General features: G+C 43.5%; 1 protein-coding gene and 1 non-coding gene across 10 annotated transcripts in view; both read right to left on the bottom strand.

Annotated features, from left to right (window-relative positions):
* Window positions 1-2,889: 2,889 nt before the first annotated feature.
* RHOT1 (ras homolog family member T1) overlaps window positions 2,890-27,652 on the bottom strand; it is an 83,525-nt gene continuing 58,762 nt past the window's right edge. For 5 of the 9 annotated variants that reach the window (XM_089900785.1, XM_022595833.3, XM_022595837.3 and 2 more), the window contains one exon: window positions 2,890-27,438. In XM_089900785.1, coding sequence (XP_089756911.1) covers window positions 27,321-27,438 — 118 coding nt within the window. In that variant the 3' untranslated portion in view covers window positions 2,890-27,320. The remainder of the gene's footprint in view (window positions 27,439-27,652) is intronic. The other 4 variants (XR_016388909.1, XR_016388906.1, XR_016388907.1 and 1 more) reach the window with 4 other exon arrangements.
* On the bottom strand, window positions 12,043-12,115 carry TRNAE-UUC (transfer RNA glutamic acid (anticodon UUC)). The gene has a single exon. It is a non-coding gene; the product is annotated as a tRNA-Glu (tRNA).

Raw genomic sequence — 27,652 nt, 5'->3', positions numbered from 1 at the left:
AGCACTTACACATTTGTCATTTCATTCCATCCTCAAAAAGCTGGCCTTTTTGAGGTAGCAGAACAGGTACAAATGGGAACAGTAAGATCCCCAGGCCCAGAGAAGGTTCGATTCTCCATTCCTCTCACCAAATTTCATACTTTAAGAGTGAAAGGCCAAAGCCCCGACCACTGCCCGCAGTGACCTTCTCCCAAGGCAAGCGGGTGGGGTTAAGTCAGGGCACTTGGGGGGGCTTGTCCAGCTGCAGGCTAGTAGGAGTCAGAACGGGGGGGTGTCTCTGGCTGTGGAGCAAAGCCATTGGATTGTTTTTCTGCTTTGTTTCTGTTAAGCTACATGTGCAGTGCCCCCAGGAGGGGGACTGCTTTGCTGTCACTCCCCACTGCACAGAGCCAGACATGAGTCTGTGCAGAGTGAAAGGGACAGAGAGTCTGGAGGCAATTTGTCTCAAAGCCCGTGGTGAACGTCCTGCTTGAGGGGCCACTTCACGAGGACAAGGACTTGGTTCTGTCTGCTTACAGCAGACTCTCTGACTCCTAGAACGACTCCTGGCACCTAGAAGATTCACAGCAAGTATGTGCTCAGTGAATGGACCTGTCCTATTCATACTTCTCCAGGCCTGGGGAAGGCCTCCCAGATGTCAGAATTCCTGGGAACTCTGCCCAGCGTTTGGCCTCAGAGGACTTCCTTGGCCTCCTTCGGGGAAGAGTGTCCATTAATCCAGCACCTCCTCTGGTGAGGCGCTATGGGGAAGAATGCCTTGGGGTCCATAGGCAGGCTTGCTTGCTTTCTTTTTTTAAAAAAATTATTTATTTATTTATTTATGGCTGCATTGGGTCTTCGTTGCTGTGTGCAGGCTTTCTCTAGTTGCAGTGAGCGGGGGCTACTCTTCGTTGCGGTGCTTGGACTTCTCATTGCAGTGGCTTCTCTTGGTGTGGAACACGGGCTCTAGAGTGCAGGCTCAGTAGTTGTGGCACGTGGGCCCAGTAGTTGTGGCTCACGGGCTCCAGAGCGCAGGCTCAGTAGTTGCGGCGCACGGGCTTAGTTGCTCCGCGGCATGTGGGATCTTCCCGGACCAGGGCTCGAACCCGTGTCTCCTGCACTGGCAGGCGGATCCTTAACCACTGCGCCACCAGGGAAGCCCCACAGGGAGGCTTTCTGATGATGAGTTCACAGCAGCAGAAGCAGCAGCAAACACCAGGCAGAGGAGTGAGACAGCGGGCACTCAAATCTGTTTCCTCCATCTCTCAGCCACTCAGCCCAAGTGAGGCTGTGTGAGAACTTCTCAGTACACATTGTAAATACCATCTGTCACACTGCCTGCCCAGACGCGGCTTTCCTCCCTGGAAGGGAAGCATTCTTTATTATTTATGCAGAACGCACCCTACTTAAGTGCTGTGCCACCAGGAGAGGGAGAGAAAAGCCCAGAAGAGTCGAAGACTCCAGGGACCCGCCCCTCGGACAGCAGCTGGTCATGGGGGCTCGGTCATCCTTTCTGGGGTGGGGGTGGGAGGTGAGCTCTCAAGTCTCCTGGGAATTAGGAAGCCTGCATTCTCGTCCTAGTTCTGCCACCAGCTGCTGTGCGACCTTGGGCAAAGCCGCTCAACCCCGTGGGCCTCTGATTTCTCATCTATAAATGCAGAGGTCAGTTGAGACGACTCGTGACACCTCTCCCAGCAGCTCTGCAGTTCAGGTGTTCTCACTCCTCCTGCTGTTTGCTCAGAAGCCTGTTCATTTTCAGTCAGCCCTTCCACCCAGGCTGGCCAGGGCAAATACAGATCAGGATGTGATTCCTCAGCACTCGCGAGCAGGCCCGGGAGTCAGCAGACCTGGGTTCTTGTCCAAGCTCTGCCACTATTTAGCCATGTCGCCCTGGGGAAGGCACAGTTTCCTAACCTCAGTTTTGTCTTCTGTGAAACATGTGGGTGGGACTAGGAGACTTCAGTAGGAGAATCCACCTTGAAATTCCGTGATCTCTGATTTCCCCTCCCAAAACACTGCTGATAAACATCTTGACAGCCTGAGGCTCCAGACACAGAGATGAATTAGACCCTCACTGAGGTCTAAGACAGGTGGAGAAGACATGCTAAAATGCTAGAAAAAAAAAAAAAAACTGCAGGTACAATGTGATGGGTACTGAGTAGAGATATATACAAAGCATGTGGCGGCAGAAAGAGGGTCCAAGTAAATGATGCCAGAGCTGAATCTTAAAAGACCAAGTAGGAGTTGGCCAGGTGGATGAGGCTTGATGCGTTCAAGACAGAGGGAACTGCATGTACTAAGGCAGGAAGGTGTGAATCTGCATAGAAACTGCCCGCTTGTTGTTACGGTGATGGAGACATTCTGGGAGTCTTTGCATTGACTGCTTCCTCTCCCACCCCTTTGGAACAATCCAGTACTCCCTGGATGGGGGTGAAGGGGCTTATGGTTGATGGCTCAGCTTGGCCTCCCTGTCCATAAAGCATTATCACCAAGGAGATGAGAGACTCATAAGTCTCCGCTTCCATCTCCTGCCTTTATCAGTTCTCTGAATTAGAATCAGTAAAGGAGGCTGGAAATAGGGGGCTGGCTCCAGGGGCTCCAAGGTGACCCACAGTTCTCCAGCCTTGTACACCATCAGGCTGGGTCAGAGGAGGAACGTGGCTTTGTGCAAAATGGGGGCCAGCGGCTGGCTGGCATGGGCAGTCTGGGTTTGCTGGGCAGCCTCCCACATGCGGCCGGAGCATGTGATCTGTCCTACAGCTGTGGCGGCCTGTTGTGGCTCCCCGGGGAGCTGTCCAAGTCCTCTGCAGAGAGATGGAGTTGACCTGTCCCTTCTCCGTGAAGGACGTCCTGCAACAGAAATGTGCTTCCCCCCCCCCCCCCCCCGGCCTCTCAATCTGGCTGCTGCGGCTCCAGTCTGCAGCTTGTATGCCTGCTCTGCATACTCCCATAGACACAAGAACAGCCGGGAGGAGAAACGCACGCATCCAAGGCATCCATTAGCTGTGAACAGCCTCACAGGCTGTAAGCCATGGGGTTAACCAGGCTCGGGGAAAGCCTGTGAAGCACCAGTAAGCATTCTGCTGGCTTGGCTTGCTGCAACAACTTATATCCAAGAGAAAAGGGCTGCAAGTCAGGGAAATACCAGAACCGCTGAAGGAACGGGCACATTTGCCAGATGGTTCCTGGAGCACAATTGTATCTGCAGAGTGACGGTCTGCAGGGGGTGGGATCCTTCCATTGGAGAGCAAAGACACCGGCTGATGGCTCATTCATTATCCTAGGGCTCATCTGGAGGAGCTCTGATTGCCTGAGGTTGAGGTGGTGATGAGGACTGGGCCTCTCCAAGTACTCCTCGCTCTGTTTCTTTAGATACCTGCCACCTGTATCTTCTTTCCCAGCTTAAGCCACTCAGTCCATTCTCCTAACTGCCAGCTGTCATTCTCTCTCCTTAATGTAACTGTCGGCATTTAGTCAATTATACAGCTTGGGCACCTGTGATGTGAGTTTGGTTGTGCCGCCAGGGCTGAACTGTGAGGTAATGGGGACTTGTCTTCCCCTGCTAACACATGTGTCTGCCTTTGTCTTCCTCTGTGAAACTAGATTGTGAGCGGTATGTGCTATGTCTGTCTTGGCTTTGCTACATATTCCAGGTGGAGTGGTCATAGCCTGAATCCCACAGATGCTCCTGAAAGCCTTGGTTGCTAGGCAGATGGGGGGAGGGTGAGTGGGCAGTCAACACAAAGGCATCCCTACCGCAGAGCCCGGTGTTGCCCTTTTACTTGTGGTCAGTGGCCTCCCCCTGCATAAGGACAGCAGCAAAGCAGCGGCGTCTGTATGTCGTGAGGATGACCACTTATTGGGGAACCTGTAACTGTCCATTCGCTGTAACTTCCGTGCTAGATCATGACCTCCACAATGACAGGATGCCTTTGGAATCAGCTCCCTTTCTCTACCTCTTAGAACAATGCCTGTCGGCGTGGTAACTAGGGGGCTTAGTGGAAACCACATATCTTTATTCATACAGATCTCTGTTTGCCTCCAGCGGGTTAGTTCACTTAGGCTCAATGAGCCTCAGTTTCCGTGGATATGAACGAGGCTAATAAGACACAGCTTGCCATAGTGTGGGTAAAAAGGATGAGACAGTGCTGACACACAGTACCTCTCAGTCAGTACCAGTGCCCCTCCCTGGATACTCAATACGTGGTGCTGGTGCTGAATAAATGAATACATTATTTCAGAGATGAATATACTTTGGTATCTTTCTTGGATACATTCACATTCCAAAAAGCCCATATATTGCAGTTTTTGTTTTTGTTTTTTCCCCCAAACCAACACCAAGGCACCAAATTTGCAGTTTACAGCAGGAGGCAGCCACCTTGTGGAGGTCTAAAGCGGTTTCCAACAGATGGAGAAGTACCTAGGGTCGTTTATTTTTAAAAGAGAATACAAAGAAACTAGCTCGGGAAACAATGCCACAAGACTGTGTTTGACCTCTTCTCACCTTGACACAGGAGGCACACAGTTGGTGCCTAATAAATGCACACCAAAGCCTTGGCCTTCTGAGAGGCATGGGAGTTGCAAGACTGGTGGGGAACCACATGAAGTCCTGGAGTCAGAGTGTCCTCTAGTGGGGAAAAATAGCCAGAGCACCCCGAGACCCAACCGAGACATACAAAGCCCAAGGCTGGTGGTTCCCTAAAGGGCTCCAGATCAGCCCCAGGGTGCAGCCTCCAGGACTTCCAGGGCTGTCTTCATGACTGGGAGATACCAAAGAAACGGACAACACATTTTCCAGGAAATGCCTTTCTGATTGTATTACTCAGAGACAGACATTGCAGCCACGCTTGTTCCTTAAAATGACTAGGCATTAGTCAGTGAATGGGGACTAGGCAATGATTCTAGGCTGCCAACATCACAAAAAGAAACCAGTCATTCGCTGCCTCTGAGGGAAGTACAGAGCACCACCTGTGAAATATTCTTGCCATAGAACTGAACCTGAGTCTGACCCAGTCTCTAGATTTAACCGCCAATTTACAGGAAACAAATTGGTAGTTAACAAATAAATTTACAGAGGAATATGTTGAAAACCACCACGGAGATGCAGTCAGAAAAATTCAGACTGTGGAAAACTCTACAGGACAAATGACCTCCTTTCTTCAGCAATAAATTGCAAAGAAAGAGGGAAAGAGATGAATCTTTTCTTGGATCCTGATTTAAACAAAATGGGAAAAAAACCGCAAAAACTTTAGAAATAAGACTGGCCACACTGATAATTGTTGAAGGTGGCTGATGGGTACATGAGGGTTCATTACGCTGTTTGCTTTATTTCTGTTTTTATTTGAACATTTTCATAATTAATTGTAAGAAAAATCCCTACTAGAAAACGTTTCCACCGTGATTACCCTCAGGAGAGCCCGCAGAAGACTCCTTTAAAGCTTTATTCTCTCCCTCTATGAGGAAACAGGAGCCCACTGTTGGGCAACTTCTGTAGGATGGGGTGTTAGGGATTGCTTTCCCCTGAAACATCAGAAACACGCTCAGAATCAGATGAGCTGCCGTGCTTTACAGCTGTACCATTTGAATGAGCTTCTGTTCTTTTATTTACTCCTGGATAATAGGGTGGGAAGAGGCCAAGAACCAGTGGACACATCTTCTAAGAGACCACTTCGACAATGCTCTGACATGTGGGCCGGGGGGACCGTTGCTCCCATGCTCTCTGCAATCTCCAAATTATCTGCACAACCCTCTCTCCTCAGTGATAACTCTTGACCCCTAACTTCCCCCAAAAAAGGCACTGGGCATCAGAGCATCAGCAAGTGTAGAGGTGGATTCAGCACCTCCTGCCTCCTTTCTAACCCTCACACTCTCCTCTGTCGCTGGCTTACATAAACACAGCTGTATCAGCAGCCCGCCAGTTGCCAGCTCTCCTAGAAGATATTCGGCTTTTTTCCTATTCTGGCTAAAAATAAGTCGCAGGCTCTCCCGGGCACCTGCAGGTGGTGTGCTCACTGTCACGCTGGAGCTCTCTTAGGATGCTGTAACTCAGAAATGTGGTGTTGCTTGTACGAAGCGCATGTCAGAAGCTCTGCTCCTTCTTTTGGGAAATGGTCACACGCAAAATCAAAGCTGAAAGGAGCTTAAGGTCTGTCCCATAAGGCCTTTGCTAACTGGGTACTCATCTCAATCAAGGCATCTGACAGAGGGCATTTGTTCAAGTCCCAGTCCTGCTACTTAACTGGGTCTGTGACTGGTTACCCAAATTCCTTTAGCCACAGTTCTGTTATAGATATATTTTTTCTGTTATATTTTTAATGGGGATGATGATGCCATACCTCTTGGTTTTGAGAATCAAATGATATGTGAAAAGGACTTTGGAAACAGCTCTATAAAATGTGTTAATTTTCCCTCCTTTTTATTACACTCTCCCATCCACCCCCAGCAGGCTCTCTTTATGCATTCACTAAACAAGTATCTGAGTGTTTGCTATGTGCCAGGCACTGTGCTGGAGCTGAGAGTAAAGCAGCGAATAAAACAGACAAAAATTCTGCCCTCACAGAGCTTACAGTGTTGGGGAGACTAACAACTAACAAAATTAATTATAAAAAAAGTACAGTATGGGGGCTTCCCTGGTGGCACAGTGGTTGAGAGTCCGCCTGCCGATGTAGGGGACACGGGTTAGTGCCCCGGTCCGGGAGGATCCCACGTGCCGCTGAGCAGCTGGGCCCGTGAGCCATGGCCACTGAGCCTGCGCGTCCAGAGCCTATGCTCCGCAATGGGAAAGGCCGCAGCAGTGAGAGGCCCGCGTACCGCAAAAAAAAAAAAAAAAAAAGTACAGTATATAAAACGGTGGTAAGAGCTATAGAGAAAAACAAAGCAAGAATTCAGGCTAGGAGAGCTACTATATGATCTAGCAATCCCACCCCTGGGCACATATCCAGAAAAGATGAAAACTCTAATTCAAAAAGATACATGCACCTCAACGTTCACAGCAGCACTATTTACAAGAACCAAGACATGGAAGTAACCTAAGTGCCCATCAACAGATGACTGGCTTAAGAAGATGTGGTGTGTGTGTGTGTGTGTGTGTGTGTGTGTGTGTATGTATATATATATACACACACACACATACAATGGAATATTACTCAGCCATAAAAAAGAATGACATATTGCCATTTGCAGCAATATGGATGGACCTAGAGAAGACTATTCAATAGGAAAAGAATAGTTTTTTCAACAAATGGTGCTGGGACAACTGAATATCCACATGCAAGAGACAGTAGTTGGCTCACTAGCTCACATAATATACAAAATTAGCTCAAAATGGACCAAAGGTCTAAATGTAACAGCTAAAACTCTTAGAAGAAAACATGGGTATAAATTTCGGTCACCTTGGGTTAGGCAACAGTTTCTTCAATATGTTACTGAAAGCACAAAAAACACAATAAATAAATAAATTGGACTTCTTTAAAATGAAAACTTATGTGTTTCAAAGGTCACTATCAAGAAAATGAAAAGACAACTCACAGAATGAGAGAAAATAACAAACTTTTACAACCTGACAATAAAAAGATAAATAACTCAATTTTTAAATAGGCAAAGAACTCAGAGACATTTCTCTAAAGAGGACATACTAATGACCAATAAGCACATGAAAAGATGCTCAATATCACTAGTAGTTAGAGAATGCAAATCAAAACCACAATGACGTATCACTTCACACTCACCAGGACGGCTATAATAAAAAGATGGACAATAACAAGTGTAACGTCAGGAAAGGATGATGGGAATGTAAAAATGTTGCAGCCACTTTGGAAAACAGTCTGGCAGTTACTCAACATGTTAAAAATGAGTTACCGTGGACTTCCCTCGTGGCGCGGTGGTCGAAAAGTCCTCCTGCCAGTGCAGGGGACATGGGTTCGATCCCTGGTCCGGGAAGATCCCACATGCCGCAGAGCAACTAAGCCCTTGTGCCACAACTACTGAGCCTGCGTGCCACAACTACTGAAGCCCATGCGCCTAGAGTCTGTGCTCCGCAACAAGAGAAGCCACCACGATGAGAAGCCTGTGTGCTGCAACGAAGAGTAGCCACTGCTCACTGCAACTAGAGAAAGCCCGCACACAGCAAAGAAGACCCAATGTAGCCAAAAATAAATAAAATTAAAAATAAATTTTAAAAAATTGTTCTGTGAATTCAGAACACCATGATAAAAAAAAAAAAGTTACCATATGATCCAGCAATTCCACGCTTAGGTATATACACAAGAAAACTGAAAACATGTCCATCCAAAAACTTGCATACAAATGTTCATAGCAACATTATTCATAATAACCAAAAGGTGGAAACAACTCCAAAATCCATCAATTAATGAACGGATAAATGAAATGTAGTATATCCATGCAATGGAATATTTTTTGGCCATAAAAAGAAGTGATATACATGCAATAACATGGATGAATCTTGAAAAAAAGAAGTGATATACATGCAATAACATGGATGAATCTTGAAAACATGCTAAGTGAAAGAAGCCAGACACAAAAGGCCACATACTGCATGATCCCATCTATGTGAAAGATCCAGAATAGGCAGATTCATAGACAGAAAGTAGATTAATGTTTGCCAGGGCCTGGAGGGGAAGCGACTGCTAATGTATATGGGGGACGGTCTAATATATATTAGACTGCTAATGTATATGCTAATGGATATGGGGGGCGGTGATGAAATGTTCTTGAATTAGATAGCGGTGATAGTTATACAACTTTGTGAATATATTAAACACCACTGAATCCTACACTTTAAACAGGTGAGTATTATGGTGGGTGAATTATATCTCAAGTTTTTAAGTGACAGAATAGGAGAAGACATTGGAGAAGCTTTCAAGCAATGCTACTGTAAAGGGGAACAGAAGAATGAGGACAAGATAATTTTTTCAGAAGGCAGAAATAACAATATGTTTGTATAAGAACATCCAGGAAGGGGAATTCCCTGGCAGTCCAGTGGTTAGGACTCCATGCTCTTACTGCCAAGGACCCGGGTTCAGTTCCTGGTCAGGAAACTAAGATCCCGAGAGCCGTGGAGTGCGGCCAAAAAAAAAAAACATCCAGCAGAAAGGAAAAAAAAAGTTGATGATGCAGGGGGTGGAGAGAGAGAGAATTGCTGGAAGATGCAGATGAGAGGGGACGGAATCTAACGCTGAAGTAATGGGGCTGCCTTGTGGACAGTTTATCTGTAGTAACAGAAGAGAAAGGACAACAGATACATACAAATGCAGGTACAGGTATATATGGTGTGGGAGCTTGAGGAAGTTCTCTTCCAAGTGCCTTCCTTCAGAGAGCTCAGTCTATTTTCCTTGAACTTCTTGCTTATAACCTCCTGTCTCAACACATGCCTTCAAAGAAAGCAAACTAGCTTCAAAGAAAATTAGCAAGCAAGCAAGCAAACCAATCCCCAGAAATCATCTACCCCAGTAGCTGTTTAAAATTCATTCCACCCAAACTGGTCATTCTTTTACTCTTGCAATGATGTTATTTATTTCTGTTATTTTAATCTATTTTTAAATTAAATTTTATTTTATTATTGAAGAGTAATAGTTGCACAAATAAAATTCAAAAGGTACAGAAGCAAATCTCTCTCCTACCTCGAGGCTAGTTTATTGCATATCCTCTAAGAGATAATCTATGTATATGAGACCATATGTGTGTATATTTGCATATGTATCCCTCATTGCTTTTTTAAACTACAAATGGTATCCAAACTTACTGTTCTGCATCTTGCTGTTTTCACTGAATATATCTTGGAGATTGCCTCATATCAGTACATATAGCACTGCCTCCTTCTTTTGCATAACTACTATGATGTGATGGTTTTAAATTATGTTCACAAGTGTTTGATAGTCCTACCTTCAAGAAGTAGAGCTTGATTCCCTTCCCCTTAAGTGTGGGCTGGATTAGTGACTCACTTCTGATAGATAGAATATGGCAGAAGCAATGTGTGTCCTCTGAGACTAGGTCATGAAAGAAAATGCAGCTTCTCCTTGTTCTCCAGCTCTTCACTCACTTGCGCTGTGGTGAAGCGAGCTGCCAAGTCACTCAAGTAACCTTACAGGAAGAGGCCCATGTGGTGAGGAACTGAGGCCTCCTGCCAACAGCCCCCCTGCCAACAGCGAGCCATCTTGGAAAGGGATCCTCAAGCCCTAGTCAAGCCTTCAGACGACGGCGACTAATTACAGACTCTGAACCAGAACCACCCAACTAAACTGCTCCTAAGTTTCTGACCCATCAAAACAGGGAGACAACAAATATACATGTTTAAAACAAATGTGTCCTGTCTCTTGCATCATCCTATTTCAATCTGAAAATCCCCTGTCCACCATAAAGCCTGCCGTGAATATAAAGCGTAACCCTCTCTCGTCCCACTGCCTCTCGCTGCGTCTCCAACGACAATCAGCACATACATCTGAATTTGCTCAAACCACACTGCTCTGCGGTATAACAGTGCGGCGTGTGGGGCTTTGAACCATGTCTGTGCCGGCCCCTCTCATGTGTTCTCAGGTGATGATTTCCCCCAAGGAAGTCGGTATTTTCATCAGTGCTTCCACCAGCAATTCTCTGGGTCAGTGTGAGAGCCATATAATTTTAAGTTTTTGAAATGGTTCTACTTTGTTCAGAAAGTGAAGTTAGCTAAGAAACAAGTCTGACTTTCTGGGCTTTCCGGTCTCTACCCCTGACCTGGGCAGGCCTCCCTGCAGTGTAGACAGGAACTGTCAACTGTTCTCTGAAGATGAAGAAGGAAAAAAAAGCATCTAGTCTTTTCCCTGGAGTGGGAAAGCAGCTAATAGCATTCAGATATTTTGAGATGAAACTGTTACCATGGGAATGTTTCCATATCTCTCCCTTAACAATGATGGGTAGAAACAATGAACAGTACAGCTCTCAGAGTTCTAGAAATAAAGGAAACAAGGGAAGGAAGATGAAGCTGGAAGAACAGGTTCCAAAGAAAGGACTGATGAGTTCAGTCAAAACTCTGCTCTGGGTGCATTTGAGGAGAATGGGGGGAGTTCATAGGTCAGCATTTTTTCCTCAAGGGTCAGGGTTCCCATACAGGCTAAAGGTGGGTGATCTGGAGGTGGGTGGGGGTGACTGTTCAGTATTGCTGGTAGGGGGGCTAAGCTGCTCTTTCCTTCTGGGGCTTTATGTGGCAGGCAGGGAGTGGGGGAGGAAAACGAGACCTACCAATTCCTGACACTTCTGGCCACTTTTCCATTTCTGTCCTGGCAAGAGGTCAAAGCGCTTTGAGGATCCCTCCATCCCCAGGTCCTCAGACTGGACCCTGAAGGCAGAAGCCTGCTGGTGCACAGACATTCTCATCTTGCAATCCAGAATTTCCTATTCTGTACTGCCCTGTACAAGGGCTCAGGAGTTATTTCTTAACCAAGAAGGGACCGCTACCTCACCGTCCATCCCAAACTACCCACCGCTTGAAGCACATGTAGGGGTCCCAACTAGCTCACAGCCAGCTGAGCTCCTGTTTCTCCAGGACCTTGAGAAGTCAAAGGACAGATGAGTTATTGATGAGCAAAACAGGTTATCTTTTGTGACAGGCATTTTACCCTTGTCTGCTATAACCCCATACCCGCTTCTCCGGATTCGTTGCCTTTTTTGTTGTTTCTATTTTTTTGAGGAGAGGCACCCTAACAGAGCCATCCTACCGACAAGATGAATGGGAATCCAACCTGCTAGTGGGGAATTTAAGAACTCATATCGATGAGTGGGTAAAGATACATGCAGATTGGGTGCCCCCTTAATGTAAGCACCTTTTAAATATCACACAAAGAGGAAAGAAACGGATACCACCCCACCACGCACCCCTGCACATGTGAACTGACCTAAGGTGAGGTGGGATGACAATGAACTGTCTGCTCACCTAAATGCTTATCTGTCAACTCCCCCAGGCCTAGGTTTGCTTAGAGTATCGGAATCTATATTTTCCATTTTTGTTGTTGTTGTTTGTTTGTTTGTCTTTGGCCACGCCGCACCTCACCTCACAGCTTGAGGGATCTTAGTTTCCCCACCCAGGGATTGAACCTGGGCCCTCAGCAGTGAAAGTGCGGAGTCCTAACCACTGGACCACCAGGGAATTCCCTCCATTTTGTTCTTGAGATATTTAGTTAAAATACAACATAAGCAGCACTTGAACTGTCGCTTGGAGGTAGCAGGTAGAAGTTAATCCTTACCAGAATGCAGCATAAAGACCAGAAACCATATTGGGCTGGGTGAACAACCAGAGGACACTGTCTTCCTTCTCTAAACGAGCACCGAGTGAAGCAACACATACAGCTGTCCCTGTTTCTTACACCTTCCAGAACCACACGTTTTCTGTTGCAGAATTTGTTTCACAAAGTGAAAATCAGCTGAAAATTTTGGTTTAGCATAAATATAAGCCGAGCAGAGAGAGTGCAGCAGGGAGCTCTAAAGACAGGTGGCTCCACTGGCACAAAGAAGCCAGCCAGAAGACACCCTAAAGCAGGCTTCCTTGCCCGACTCCCAGAATCCTTGGCTTTGGGAGCTCCATAGTCCTGGCCACATGAGGAGGGCTCTCCCTGGCAGGTGACATGCCTCTCAATTCTTTCCCACTGACTGCTGGGCAGGCAGAGCTTCTTCATTTGGGCTTTGAAGGTCATTTCTGATAAACAGTAACTCTCACTTCCAAAACATGAATCCTAAAATGTGGCAGAATCCTGACTGCAATGTAAGATGCTACATCTGCACCTGGCTTATAACCTGGTCATGTTTCAGCTGCCACTGACACCTAAGAGGTGACCAAAGCTTTCCTGTTGCTTGAGATGAACACCTATTTTGTTTCAAGTGCATTATTATTATTATTTTTTTTGCGGTATGCGAGCCTCTCACTATTGTGGCCTCTCCCGTTGTGGGGCACAGGCTCCGGACGCGCAGGCTCAGCGGCCATGGCTCACGGGCCCAGCCGCTCCGCGGCATGTGGGATCTTCCCGGACCAGGGCACGAACCCGTGTCCCCTGCATCGGCAGGCGGACTCTCAACCACTGCGCCACCAAGGAAGCCCAAGTGCATTATTTTTAAAATGTATTTATTTATTTATATAGTTTTTATTTTGGCTGCTCTGGGTCTTAGTTTCAGCATGTGGGATTTTCGTTGCGGCATGTGGGAGCTTTAGCTGTGGCATGCAGGCTCTTAGTTGCAGCATGCAGACTTCTTAGTTGCAGCACGCAGACTCTTAGTTGTGGCATGCATGCAGGATCTAGTTCCCCGACTAGGGATCGAACCCGGGCCCCCTGCATTGGGAGCACAGAGTCTTACCCACTGGACCCCCCAGGGAAGTCCCTCAAGTGCATTATTATACAGTATATTTTTCAAACTCAGCAGCTACCTTGACATTTTTTAATAGAAATGTGTGTCAAAAATGTTTTTTACATACCACACTGAAGGAAATTCCTTCAAAGAGGTGATTGCTGATCTCCAGCCCCAGAAGCAGGAGGTACACAGGAACTTGAACTCCTTCAGCCTGAGTGAAACTAACTAAATACTTTTTATATATGAATTGTTCAAGGTCCAAATGGAACACGACCTCCTCCATAAAGCTTTTTGGGAGCTCCTCAACTTCAGAAAATTCCCACTTTGCTTGAATCCCCACTGCACTTGATTTTATCTCTTACAGTTCTTATTATTTTTCTACTTGTAGTAGACACTTATTTACATATTACCTCTTGGAAGATAAAAATCGATCTCACTATAGCTATCTCATCTTTAGTTCTCACAACACCCAGCTCAGCACTTTATTCACTCATGCTTCTGAATGAATGAATGACCAAGCAGTATGGAATCCCTTGTGATAAAACTAAGTGCAGGGACTTCCCTGGTGGTCCAATGGTAAAGAATCCACCTTCCAATGCAGAAGACACAGGTTCAATCCCTGTTCAGGGAACTAAGATCCCACATGCCACGGGGCAACTAAGCCCGCGCGCCACAACTACTGAGCTTGCGCGTCTTAACTAACACTTGCATGCCACAACTACAGAGCCTACACGCCCTGGAACCTGTGCTCCACAACTACAGAGTCCATGCGCCCTGGAGCCTGCGCGCCACAGCTAGAGAAGAGAAAACCTGCAGGCCACAACTAGAGAGAAGCCCGCACACCACAATGAAGAGCCCACGTGCTGCAATGAAAGATCCTTCATACCTCAAACGAAGATCCTGCGTGCCTCAACTAAGACCCAATGCAGCCAAACAAACAAACAAAACAAAACAAAAAAACAACACTAAGTGCAGCAGGAGAGACATTGTTGAGCTCAGGCTAAGGAGGACAGTTGACCAGATGACTCGAAGAAAAGCTTAGACCCCAACTCTGAGGCCCATGACCACTATACCTGAGTTATCTGAGTCCCTGTCATTCTGTAGTTGATTTTGCTGAGGCCCCTCCCCCACAGCATCTCAGCTGCCAGAGCTATCTCAGCAGAAAATATTTGGGTTTCCCTTTAGTTTTACTTCCTCACTCAGTCCAATAAGCTGCACTGACTTCTAAAGAGTTTTAAGGCAAGTAACCTTAAGTTCGTTTATTTGCCTGCTCATTCATTCATTCATTCAAAAAATATTTACTGAGGGACTTCCCTGACAGTCCAGTGGTTAAGACTCCGCATTTCCACTGCAGGGGGCACGAGTTCGTGGTCGGGGAACTAAGATCCTGCATGCTGCACAGCATGGCCAAAAAAAAAATTTATTGAGCACCAACTATGTGCCAAGTATTGATTGTTCTAGGCTCTGAGTATACAGTGGTGATTAAGACACCCTGACATCAGTCTTGGTGATGATTTTTTGGATCTGGTTCCAAAAGCAAAACGAACAAGTGGAACTACATCAAACTAAAAAGCTTCTGCACAGCAAAGGAAATCATCAACAAAATGAAAAGGCAACCTACTGAATGGGAGAAAATATTTGCAAGTCACATATTTGATAAGGAATTAATAACCAAAATACATAAAGAACTCGTAAAACTCAACAGCAAAACAACTATTTAAAACTGATTAAAAATGGGCAGAAGATCTGGATAGACATTTTTCCAAAGAAGGTATACAGGTGGTCAACAGGTACCCGGAAAGATGCTCAAAATCACTAATTAGGGAAATGAAAATCAAACCACAGTTAAGATATCACTTCACACCTGTTAGAATATCAAAAACACAAGACATAAGTGTTGGCAAGGATGTGGAGAAAAGGGAATCCTTGTGCACTCTTGGTGGAAATATAAACTGGTGCAGCCACTATGGAAAACAGTATGAAGGTTCCTCAGAAAATTAAAAATAGAACTACCTACAATCCATCAATTCAACTTCTGGGTATCTATCTGAAGAAAACAAAAACACTAACTGGAAAAGAATATGTACCCCCATGTTCATTACATTGTTACTTGCAATAGCCAAGATATGGAAACAACCCAAGTGTCCATCAATGGATGGATAAAGAAGATGTGGTGTGTGTACACACACACACACACACACACACACACACACACACACATAAACAATGGAACATTATTCAGCAATAAAAAAGAATGAAATCTTGCCATTTGTGACAAACATGCATAGAACTTGAGGGAATTATGCTAAGCAAAGTAAGCCAGAGAAAGACAAATATAAAATTTCACTAAAAAACACCCCCCCACCGCCAAGCTCACAGACACAGAACAGGTTGGTAGTTCCCAGAGTTGAGGGGTGGGGGGTTGGGGGTGGGTGAAATGAGGGAAGGGGGTCAAAAGGTACAAACTTCAAGTTGTAAAATAAATAAGTCATAGGGATGTAATGTACAGCATGGTGACAATAGTTAATAATACTGTATTGCATATTTGAAAGTTGCTAAGAGAATAGATCTTAAAAGTCCTCATCACAAGAAAAAAATTTCGTAACTATGTATATGATGGATGTTAACTAGACTTATTGTAATGATCATTTCACAATATATACAGATATTGAATCATGTCGTGCACCTGATACTAATATAATGTTATATGTCACTTTTAAAGAAAGAAAAATCGCTACTCTCAGAAAGTTTATATTCAAGCACAGGGGAGACACTCAACAAATGAAGGAATACACACGAGGAAAAAAAGGGATGAAACACAGATGGTGAGATGCTAAGAATTCGGGGTGATGTTTCTGTGAGCTTTTTTTTTTAGATTAGATGGTCTAGAAAGGTTCCTCTCTGGGGAGGTGACATTTAAACTGAGATATGAGAGAAGAGCATTCCAGGCAGAAAATAGTCAGTGCACAGGCTCTGAAGCAGGTACACAATAGGTCTAGGAACAGGGTAAGGTCAGGAAGCAGGCAAGGAGCAGCTCAGGTAGACTTTATAAGGCAGGGCAAGGAGTCTAGGTTTTATTTAAGTGTGATTAGACATCAAAAGAGCTTAAGCATAGTCATGGCAACATAAGAGAATGGATTTTAGAAGGAAAAGAACGGGAGTGGGAAGCCAACAGTTAGTTAGTGAACTTGCATTTAGTCCAGGTGGGAAGTCACGGCGGCCTGAACTTAGGTGGTCATGGCGGAGATGGAGATAAGAGGACAGTTACGTCTTTTGGAAGCACAGTCAACAGGACTTGTTGACGGATTGCAGGGGTGGGGAGAGCAGAAGATAACTCCCAGATTTTTGCTTTGAGAATGTACTCAGCTAAAGTGGGAAAACTGGGAAGGGGGTGGTTAGTGCTGGATACCAAGGGCTCTGTTTAAGGGGCCTCAGATATCCAAGAGGTAATTACAGGCAAGAAACAACAGAAGCGTGGATTTCTGGAATGAGGTCAAGGCTGGTAATACTGATTTGGGAGTCACTGGATGAATGAATGAATGAATGAATGTATGTATGTATGTATGTATGTATTTGGCAGCACCGTGTGGCTTGTGGGATCTTAGTTCCCCGACAAGGGACTGAACCCGGGCCATCAGCAATGAAAGCACAGAGTCCTAACCACTAGACCGCCAGGGAATTCCCTGGAGGACTGAATTTAAAGTCAAGGGGCTGCTAGTTGCAATGAGCTATACCTAGTTCCGAGATCTTGGTTTCTAAGAAAATAATAAAAGGACCAGTGTTCCTTGGAGAAATGGTTGGTGTCAGCACCAGGACAGGGAAAGTACAGGAAGATGCCTGGGAAGTACGTAAGTACAAAGGTTGCCTGGAACTTCTTACAAGGCCAGAAAGTAAGGAGGGCTCAGAAATAATGGGCACATGTTGAAACGGCACATGAACCAAGCTGAAGGCGCTGCCACTGGCCAAACCTGAGAAAAGAACAATGAGCAACACTGAGCAACGGAATAAATGATAGTAATGGACTATGATGCAAAGAACAAAGTAAATATTCACAAGCCCATATACTGATACACATAAATCACTGAATAAATATATGGGGGAAAGGCACTGTTCTCTCTCACAGTACAATTCCAATTAATAAATGTAGAAGAAATGATAGAAGTAGAAAAGTTGGCAAATATTACAGTAGTAACTGTTCGGGGCAAGATCAGCAATAGTCAAAATCACAACGAAGGTACCACTTCACACTCACTAGAATGGTGACAGTAAAAAGGACAGATAATAACAAGTGTCAGCAAGGATGTGGAGAACAAGAAGCCTTAGATGCTGCTGGTGAGAATGTAAAACGGTGCAGCCACTTTGGGAAACAGTTTGGCAGTTCCTCAAAGTATTAAAACTGAGTTACCAAATGACCCCACAGTTCCACTCCCAGGTATATACCCAAAGGAAATGAAAGCATATGTTCACATAAAAACTTGTACACTGGGAGTTCCCTGGTGGTCCAGTGGTTAGGACCTGGCACTTTCACTGCTGTGGCCCAGGTTTGATCCCTGGGCGGGTAACTAAGATACCTCAAGCTGTGAGATGCAGCAACCACCCCCCCACAAAAAAAAAGAAAACAAAAAAGAAACACCTTGTACACAAACATTCATAGAAGCATTATTCATAATAGTCAAAAAGTAGAAACAGGGGCTTCCCTGGTGGTACAGTGGTTAAGAATCCACCTGCTAATGCAGGGGACACGGGTTCGAGCCCTGGTTCGTGAAGATCCTACATGCCACGGAGCAACTAAGCTCGCAAGCCACAACTACTGAGCCCATGCGCCACAACTACTGAAGTCCACACACCTAGAGCCCGTGCTCCACAACAAGAGAAGCCACCTCAATGAGAAGCCCGTGCACCGCAAGGAAGAGTAGCCCCCGGTGGCCGCAACTAGAGGAAGCCCACGTGCAGCAATGAAGACCCAACGCAGCCAAAAATAAATAAATAAATAATTTATTTATTTTTTTAAAAAGTAGAAACAATGCAAATGTCCATAAACTGATGAATAAACAAAATATGGTACAGACATTTCACGGATACTGCATTTTTTTTTTTTTTTTAACAAACTGAAGGTTTGTGGCAACCCTGTGTTGAGCAAGTCTACCTGTGCCATTTTTCCCAATTGCATTTGCTCACTACGTATCTCTGTGTCACATTTTGGTAATTCTTGCAGTATTTCAAACTTCTTCATTATTATCGTATTTGTTATAGTGATCTGTGATCAGTGATCTTCGATGTTACTATTTTAATTGTTTTGGGGCACCATGAACTGTACCAATATAAGAAAGCAAACACAATCGATAAATGTTGTGTGTTCCGGCTGCTCCACCAACCAGCTGCTCCCATCTCTCCCTCTCTTTAGGCCTCGCTACTCCCGAGACACAACAATATTGAAATTAGGCCAATTAATAACCCTACGCTGGCCTCTAAGTGTTCAAGTGAAAGGAAGAGTCACACGTCTCTCACTTTAAATCAAAAGCTAGACATGATTAAACTCAGTGAGGAAGGCATGTCAAAAGCTGAAACAGGCTTTTGCCAAACCGCCAAGTTGTGAGCGCAAAGGAAAAACTCCTGTAGGAAATTAAAAATGCTACTCCAGTGAACACATGAGTGATAAGAAAGCAAAGCAGCCTATTGCTGACATGGAGAAAGTTTGAGTGGTCTGGATAGAAGATCAAACCAGCCACCACATTCCCTTAAGCCGAAGCCTAATTCAGAGCAAGGCCCTAACTCTCTTCAGTTCTGTGAAGGCTGAGAGAGGTGAGGAAGCTGCAGAAGAAAAGTGTGAAGCCAGCAGAGGTTGGTTCATGAGGTTTAAGGAAAGAAGCCGTCCCCATAACATCAAAGTGCAAGGTGAAGCAGCAAGTGCCGATGGAAAAGCTGCAACAAGTTACTCAGAAGACCCAGCTAAGGTCATTAATGGAGGTGGCTACACTAAACAACAGATTTTCAGTGTAGACGAAACAGTATTTTGGAAGAAGATGCCATCTAGGACTTTCATAGCTAGAGAGTCGTCAATGCCTGGCTTCAAACCATCAAAGGACAAGCTAACTCTCGTTAGGGGCTAATGCAGCTGGTGACTTACAATGAGATTAATGTTGTTTTCATGTCTGCTAATGCAACAGCCATTCTACAGACCATGGATCAAGGAGTAATTCTAGCTTTCAAGTCTTATTATTTAAGAAATCTATCTTGTAAGGCTATAGCTGCCATAGATAGTGATTCCCCTCGTGGATCTGGGCAAATAAATTGAAAACTTTCTGGAAAGGATTCTAGATGCCACTAAGAACATTCATGATTAATGGGAAAGGGTCAAATTATCAACATTAACAGAAACTTAGAAGTTTATTCCAGCCCTTATGGATGACCTTGAGAGGTTCAAGACTTCAGGGGAGGAGGTAACTGCAGAAATGGTAGGAACACCAAGAGAACTAGAATTAGAAGTGGAGCCTGAAGATGTGATGAATTGCTGCAATCCCATGAAAAAACTCTCATGGGTGAGAAGCTGCTTCTCATGGATGAGCAAAGAAACTGGTTTCTTGAGATGGAACCTACTCCTGGTGAAGATGCTGTGAAGACTGTTGAAATGACAACAAAGGATTTAGAATATTACATAAACTTAGTTGATAAAGCAATGGCAGGGTTTGAGAAGATTGATGCCAATTTTGAAAGAAGTCCTATGGTGGGTAAAATGCTATTAAACAGCATTGCCTGCTACAGAGAAATCATTTGTGAAAGGAAAAGTCAACTGATGTGGCAAACATCACTGTTGTTTTGTTTTAAGAAACTGTCACAGCCCCACCCCCTCCACCTTCAGCAGCCAACACCCTGATCAGCCAGCAGCCAGCAGCCATCAACATCAAGTCAAGACCCTCCACCAGCAAAAAGATTACGACTCACTGAAGGCTCAGATGATGGTTAGCATTTTTCAGTAATAAAGTATTTTTAAATTAAGGTACACACATTATTTTTTTAGACATAATGCTATTACACACTTAATGGACTACAGTATAGCTAAAAAGAAGCCAGTCACAAAAGACCACATATTGTATGACCCCATTTATATGAAATGCCCAGAATAGACAAACCCTATTATTTTTACAACTTTTAAAATGTTTCAAATTATTCCAAAATAAAAATTTAGAAAAATAAAATCAGGGCACTCAATGAGATCACCTAGAGACAGTATAGGCAGAGAGGATAAGGAAACTCAGGACAGAACCCTGGGATATGCTAACACTTTAAAGGTTGAAGACAGGTTGAAGAGTCAGCAGGAGACTGAGAAAGAGAAAGTAGCCAGCAAGATAGGCAAGTCAGCTATTTGTGCCGCCTGCCAAGACAACAGGGGTGAGGGACATTTTACTGGCCCCAATACTCAAGAGAGCTTAATCAAGACATTTGTCAGATACACGTAGAAAAAAAAATCTGGCTGCCACCCAAGCGTAGGAGGGGCAGAGCCTTGCCCTCCAGTGGTGCTTGCTGTGGGGATGAAAATCTATTCTCCTGGGGAAGGAGGAAGATGAAATACCACCAGGGACGGATCTTAGTGAATGTGCATAGTGATCCTAATCTTCATTTTAGAGAGAGGAAACAGAACCAGAAAATCAAGTCGTTTGCACAATGAATGTGGCAAAGTTGGGATTCAAAATTTTAGCTCTTAAGTCCATGCTTTTCTACTCCTCCCCCAGCAACCTAGTGAATTGCCAATACCACCTAAAGATTCTTTCGTTTCCAGGGCTGCTAGTCAGTGTTTCCACAAGGGCTACAGTGACTGAGTAAAGTTGCTTCTTAAGAAAGGGTTGCAGGACTTCCCTGGTGGCACAGTTGTTAGGAATCCGCCTGCCAGTGCAGGGGACACGGGTTCGAGCCCTGGTCCGAGAAGATCCCACATGTTGCAGAGCAACTAAGAAATTAAAAAAAAAAAAAGAAAGGGTTGGATAAATCAAGAAAATTAAGTTAGACACAAGCAGATTGACATGTATCCCCCTGGGTACTTTAAGGTTAGGTAGGCACACAATAGTGGGGGGCTGGGAGGGCTGCGGTGCAAAGATTTGGGACTCAGTTCACTGCCAATATGGCAGGACGGAGACAGGTCAGCTACCCCAGGTTCAGTTCCCCGGCAAAGGGGAACAGGCAATTTGTCAAGACCTGCCTAGTACATCACTCCCCTGCTTAAACCCCTTTAATGGAATCTTTAGAGAGGGTAAAAGAGACAGTAACTGGACAAAGCACAGGTGAGGGCAGGGGTGTCAATGCCACGAACAGGAGGATGAAGTGGACACGTATCTTAAACACCAAGACTCAGCTCCTGGACACTGGCATCCTGGCCTTGACCCTCTGGGACCCAAAAGATGAGAAGCTGGGAGGACAGGGTTTTAGATAGAGGGAGCATCTGGCAAAGCACTCCACAGAGAGCAAGGTGCATTCTTAGAACCGAAAGATGATCTCTTTGACTAGAGGGTAGTCACGTGGGACAGTGTACATTTGGCTGCAAAGAAGGTCTGGGGCCAAGTCTTCAGGGCTTTGTAAACTACCTTAGGATTTGAATTTTATCATAAGAGGAAAGGGAAGATGTTAAGTTTATTCCCTTTTTTAATTAAAATTATACTTGCACATAATTAAATTGTCTTTAAAAAAATTTAACCACTGTTAACTTAGTTATCCAAACAGACTATAACCTCTTTGAGGGCAAAGCCACTGGATTGAACTACTTCTACCTCCTCAGTATCTAGTGCAGTGGTTCTCAAACTTTAGCAGAATCATGGGATGGGGCCGTGGGTGGTTAACACAGATTTTGCTGGGCCCCAACCTTCAAGTTTCTGATTCACTAGGTCTGGGGTGGGACCTGATAACTGTATTCCTTACAAGTTCCCAGGTGTTGTGACCGCACTTTAAGAATCTGGGGGGAAAGTAAAAGATCCTAGAGGGAATCAGTAGAAAGAGTAAGAGAGTATATGAAGACACACTGAGTTCCTGATGCTCTTCTAGACCGTATACAAAACAAGCTGGGATAAAAGAGGCTGGAATTATAGAAATCCCAGAGGCAGACTGGAAAAGTAGAGATAAAAACCGTTAATGACAAAACTTTAGCCTAAGGAGGTTTCCCCTCCATTAAAGCCCCTGTTCCAAGATACTCTTCCATTTATAAATAAAAAGCAAAACAGTAATTTTTTCAAAATTAACAATTTTAGAACAATTAAACAAAAACCACAGAGAATGCTCTTAAAAGAGTAGTTACACATCCTTACCTTCCCTCAATTATCTGTACCTGAAATAAACCTAACCGCCAAGCCTGCACTCCTCTAAATAGACATCATCAACTGCCTGGTGACAGCTACAAGAAGGGAAGGCAAAATGCCTCGGAGGAACTGAAAAGCATCCAGAAAATTCGCTTTGCCAACTTTAACCTTTCTTAGTAATAGAAATGTCAAACTCTTTATTGGTTTATTTTTTTCTTTCTCTCTCTCTCCTCTTTTTCTTGGCTGCGTTTTTAAACTGAACATACAGCATATTTACTAAAGGTATAAAATCAAGGCAAGTTGTTAAGGCTGGCTCCTACAGTGGAAGGAGTGCTGAACTGGGAATCAGGACATCTAGTCCTAGCCCAGGCACACACTAATTGTATGGCTTTGTGCTCAGTTTATGCTATAAATGTACAGAGTTGGACAGATGGTCTTTGTGGTCTATTTAAGCTCTGATATTTTGACTTTCAAATCTAAAGAAATAAGAAGCATTATCACACTGTCAGGCACACAAGGGGACAGTCCCCAGATAAGTAGAGTTCAAACGAAACATTCTTGTGGGATTCCTTCACCTTCCACCTATGTCAATTACGCAACTGGACAAAGGGAAAGCAAACATGGATCAAGTATCAAAAGAACAGCTCCAGATGAGTGCTCAGAGGAAGTGGAATTGACGCTCCCTTTACCTTCTGAGTGCCACGCTGCGAGGTGGGTGCCAGCTCAGCCAGAGCACCATGTTCTGGTGAACAACAGGACCATCAGTAAGAGTGAAAGAAATCAAACACTTTCTGCAGGTCCAATCTTGGTTTCCCTATAAATAAAACATGACTACAGTCGTTTTAAGTTCTTCCTAGTACTGTACCTTTTCAAATTCCGAAACAATCAGGTAAATTTTTTTAACCTGCTATGCATTTACTACTAGTACTTTCATCAATTACACCAAGGAGTTGGTCAAATCTGGCCCACAGCCTGTTTTCCTACAGTCCATGAGCCAAGAATAGTTTCTACATTTTTAAGTGGTTACAATAATCAAAGTAAGAATACTTTTTGACAAGTGAAAATTATGCAAAATTCAAATTTCGGTGCCTATAAATAAAGTTTTATTGGGATGCAGTCATGCTCATTTGTTTATGTAATGTCTGTGGCTACTTTCTTGCTATGACATAGTTGAGCAGCTGCAAAAATCTCGAATATTTACTATCTGACCTTTTACAGAAAAAGTTTACGACCTCTAAGTTACACCACAGCCTATATACCCATGTCATTTTAATAACAAACACTTCCAAGGGTTATTTAGATCATAAAAGACATGGGTAAAGTATGAATAGGAAAACACTGAAAGAGGAAAAGTGTTCGTACAGAACTTGAATTTTTCAACAGATGAGGATAATACTGGCAAGGCCTCCTTGTTTGTGTGTATCTGACATGCAGCTTTCAAACCCAGAAGGAATGACAATCTCTCAATTTTACTGTCTTTCTGCAGCTCTCTATGCTAAAGGAGAAGAGAAAACGACAGAGTAAAACATTATCACTGGAAAATACAGCTAGGAACCAGAATGGCACTACGAAGTTAGGAAGTTTCCTAATGATGTCAAAATCTCACCTTCTAGTAAGGTGTCTGTGCTTTCTGAACCAAAAATAACTGAAACAAATGGTATGACAAGTGTAAGCATGCCACGGGAGGCAAGGGGACATAGTTTTTGAATTGGGGATGCACTAGAGAGATCTGAGACACATTAACTGTGATACTCACAGGTCAGAGACTTCCAAAGAGCTGAGAGCCAAACAGGTTAACAGACATTCACTCTTACTGATGGAGCCTTTTGATAAATAGAGTTTAAAAGACAAGAAGTACTTGTAAGATTAGAGGTTTTAACAAATGGGTTATTGGGACTGTGAATCTGGGGATCAAGGTTTTTTGGTTCAGGCTACCTGCATGGAGCATTCTCATACTACAAACATTAAATAAATTTAGAATCTTGACATGGGGTATTTCTCAAGAAGCATCTAGTCCCGAATCAGCTTCCTAAAATCACATGGACTATTAAAAATTTGAGGATGATGCCAAATAAATGTGCTAATGAAAATTAGGTCACATATTCATTTTTAAGATTTGCACATGTATTTTAAAGACACTTTTACACTGATGTTTACTAGTACAATTGAGACAAAAGGGGCATCAAAGTTAACACCAGTTGCATTGTGAGGGTCTGTTTAGGAAAGGTTTATGCCCTATACAGAGTTTGAGCACTTACCTCTGTTTCCCCTCTGCTAGTCATTATTCAGTTGCCTTCCCTCAGGTCAGAAAAGTTCTCCTTTCAATCAGGACCGGCTCAGCAGTATACCTCCTCTTTGGTGCCTTCCTCTGACAGAGGTGATGTACAGATCTGCACAAACAGATATCCACAACCCTCCTACCTCTTCTCACAGGCCATTTCAGAATGGTGATGTGCTTCCCAAACTCCTAACACCAGCTCACTCCTACTATAACACTCATAAGCTCTGCCAGTGTGGGACATGGCCCATTTTTTGGTCAAATGTGAAAGAGAAAGACAGATGAATGGCAAGAAGCAACGGACCATTGATGTGCTAATTAAGGCTAAGTTACCACATTATGCCAAGGGACTACAAACCTTCAAAGTGATGTTTCTTCACGGGACCGCCTCGAAAATTCGTTAAAATACTGTAGCAGTTTCAGAATTGTCCATTTAAAATAGAATGCAGTTGGTGCAAAGTGAAAGGTTTCCTTTCAACCCTCAAAGTCCTATTTTCCTCATTTTTCCTTAGTACTCTTACAGCTTGCACCTTCGAGTAAATTGTAAAAGCCAGAAGAGGCCTATTACTGTATTGATTCACATATTTCCCCACATTAACTAGTCCCTAACGTGGATATGAAACAAGGAGAAAGATCCACATGAGCCTGTAGATTAAAGAGCAGAAAACAGTGAGCATTTCCTCTGCAAACCCACCCTGCCTGGACTGAGAGTGGAGGAAGGCTTCCTCCAGGGAGGGAGACGTGTCAAGAGCAGGTAAAGAAATAGGGCAGGTGCCTTCTTGTGAATCAGACACTTAGGCCTCAAGCGAAAAGATTAAGAGAGAAAAATCTAAATATGTAAACATACTACTTTTCACCTTTGGGCATACTCATTGAAAATAATATTTCAGTCTGAACAGGGAAGAACTTGGAAGGAAAGAATTAACTGTCATTGGAAGCTGTGTAACTGAAATTTATTTGGTAAATGAGAAACTCTCAGAAAATAATGAAAATGAGGAGCCACCAGATTTTTTGCTCAATTTTCCTTTTCCTCAAATTCAGAATGGAAATGGGAGGCGGGAGGGAGACATGGAATTATGAAGTGAACATGACACACATTAGTTTACAAGCTTATAGCTAATAAATCATGTTGTTCCTAGCTGCTCAAGGGGTGTGATCTTAGGGAGAAAACACCCCTCAGAAGAACAGAGGGAAAAAAAATCCATGTTAAAGGAGAAAATAAACATGTAAATCACAGCAAAAACCACATTAGTTAGGTATGTGTAGGGGAAAACAATTGCCTTTTTCTAAGAATAGATTTCCCCACAACTTTAAAATAGGTTTCCTCTGATACATACAAATCATACTTGTCTTCTTTCCTAATAAGTATTATCTTTTTATATAAAAAATAATTTTCAAGACAGGAAAGACAGAAACCAGAGGATTTCATTCACATCTGTACAGAAATATTTACTTTTGTTAGACAAAAAACTCAAGATCACAGTACACAGTGCTTATTTATTTAAATACTTGAAAAGGTCAATGATGGAAAAAATAGGTTCATAATGAGAGTTTTATTCATTAGATTTATTTTACCATTTAAAAAAGTGCTGCTTCTAGGTTATCCTAGCCAGATATAGAACACTTCATGACACATGCAGCTACTGTAATATACTATAATAGACACAGCCATTATAGAATGATTTACACTTTGGGAGGAAACTCAATAGTAGTAATGGTGACTATTTATTTAAACTAAAAACATTGATAATATACAAATCTTTTTTCTCATTTGATTGAAAGGGCTATAAAATTCAACATACTGACAAAGGAAACAAAATAATCACACAGGTGACGCCTTTGCTAATCGCCTTGAGCTTACTCCTTCCTTAAAGGAGAGCATCACACTCAGCTATACAATCTTCTAGACTGAACGATGGCTTCAAGGCTGGCCTACCATGAAGGATGGGACTGAAAGAAAGTCACGTTTTTAAAAACGGAGAGAAAAAGGCAAATTGTGCCTCGTGTACTTAAAGTACCCAAAGATCATTCTGAGTAAATGTGAAATAAATAAGTGACCAATGAGTAAGCAAAGTCTCTGAGCTGACTTCAACCTAGGAGAGTGAGCCAACTGAGCACTAATAATACCATGTAGAAACGTCTAGAAACATCATTTCTTGAACTCAGTCTGGGAGACCATATCTTGCCTGAATATGTACATTATTTACAAAATATTCCCTTTCGGCCTCTGAAAGTTAGTCATTTTAGTTTGGCTGTAAAGCTGTCTCCTTCCATATGCTAGCCAATACTGCAGTTATAACTATCATTAAAATACTCTTACGCATGGATTACAAATATTAACAAAGTAACTCTGCATGTATAAATATCTCAATATTTCTAGCGGAATTTAAAGCATTCAGAATGTACATAAAAGTATTTGTTTTTGGTAGGGCCAGTATTTTTTTTTTTTTAAATCATCGCTGTTTCAATAATGCTTTGTACATAGCAAAGCCCAAAACTGCAAAAACAGTAGCACCAAAACTTGCTCGAAGCCAAAATGTGGAGCTCTTGAGGTCAGCTTGTGTCACGTGCCTGTAGTCAAAAAATATAATTAATGTTTAAAACATGATTAGTATGAAAAAAACAGTTATATGAACAATCTACTTTTAGGGAAGTATTAGCACACTTGTCAGGCTAATTGCATACAGTAATGGTCACCAAAAACATTTATCAATAAAGCCACATGTACATTGCTTAGATAATCATTATCTTAAGACATACTGTAGACATTAATAAAGAAATATCT

This window comes from Delphinapterus leucas, chromosome 19 (genome assembly GCF_059928025.1).
Source record: "Delphinapterus leucas isolate spDelLeu-1000000601 "Yukka" chromosome 19, BTC_Dleu_Yukka2, whole genome shotgun sequence".
Classification (NCBI taxonomy): Eukaryota; Metazoa; Chordata; class Mammalia; order Artiodactyla; family Monodontidae; genus Delphinapterus; species Delphinapterus leucas.
This window is presented reverse-complemented; position numbering and strand designations above follow the sequence as displayed.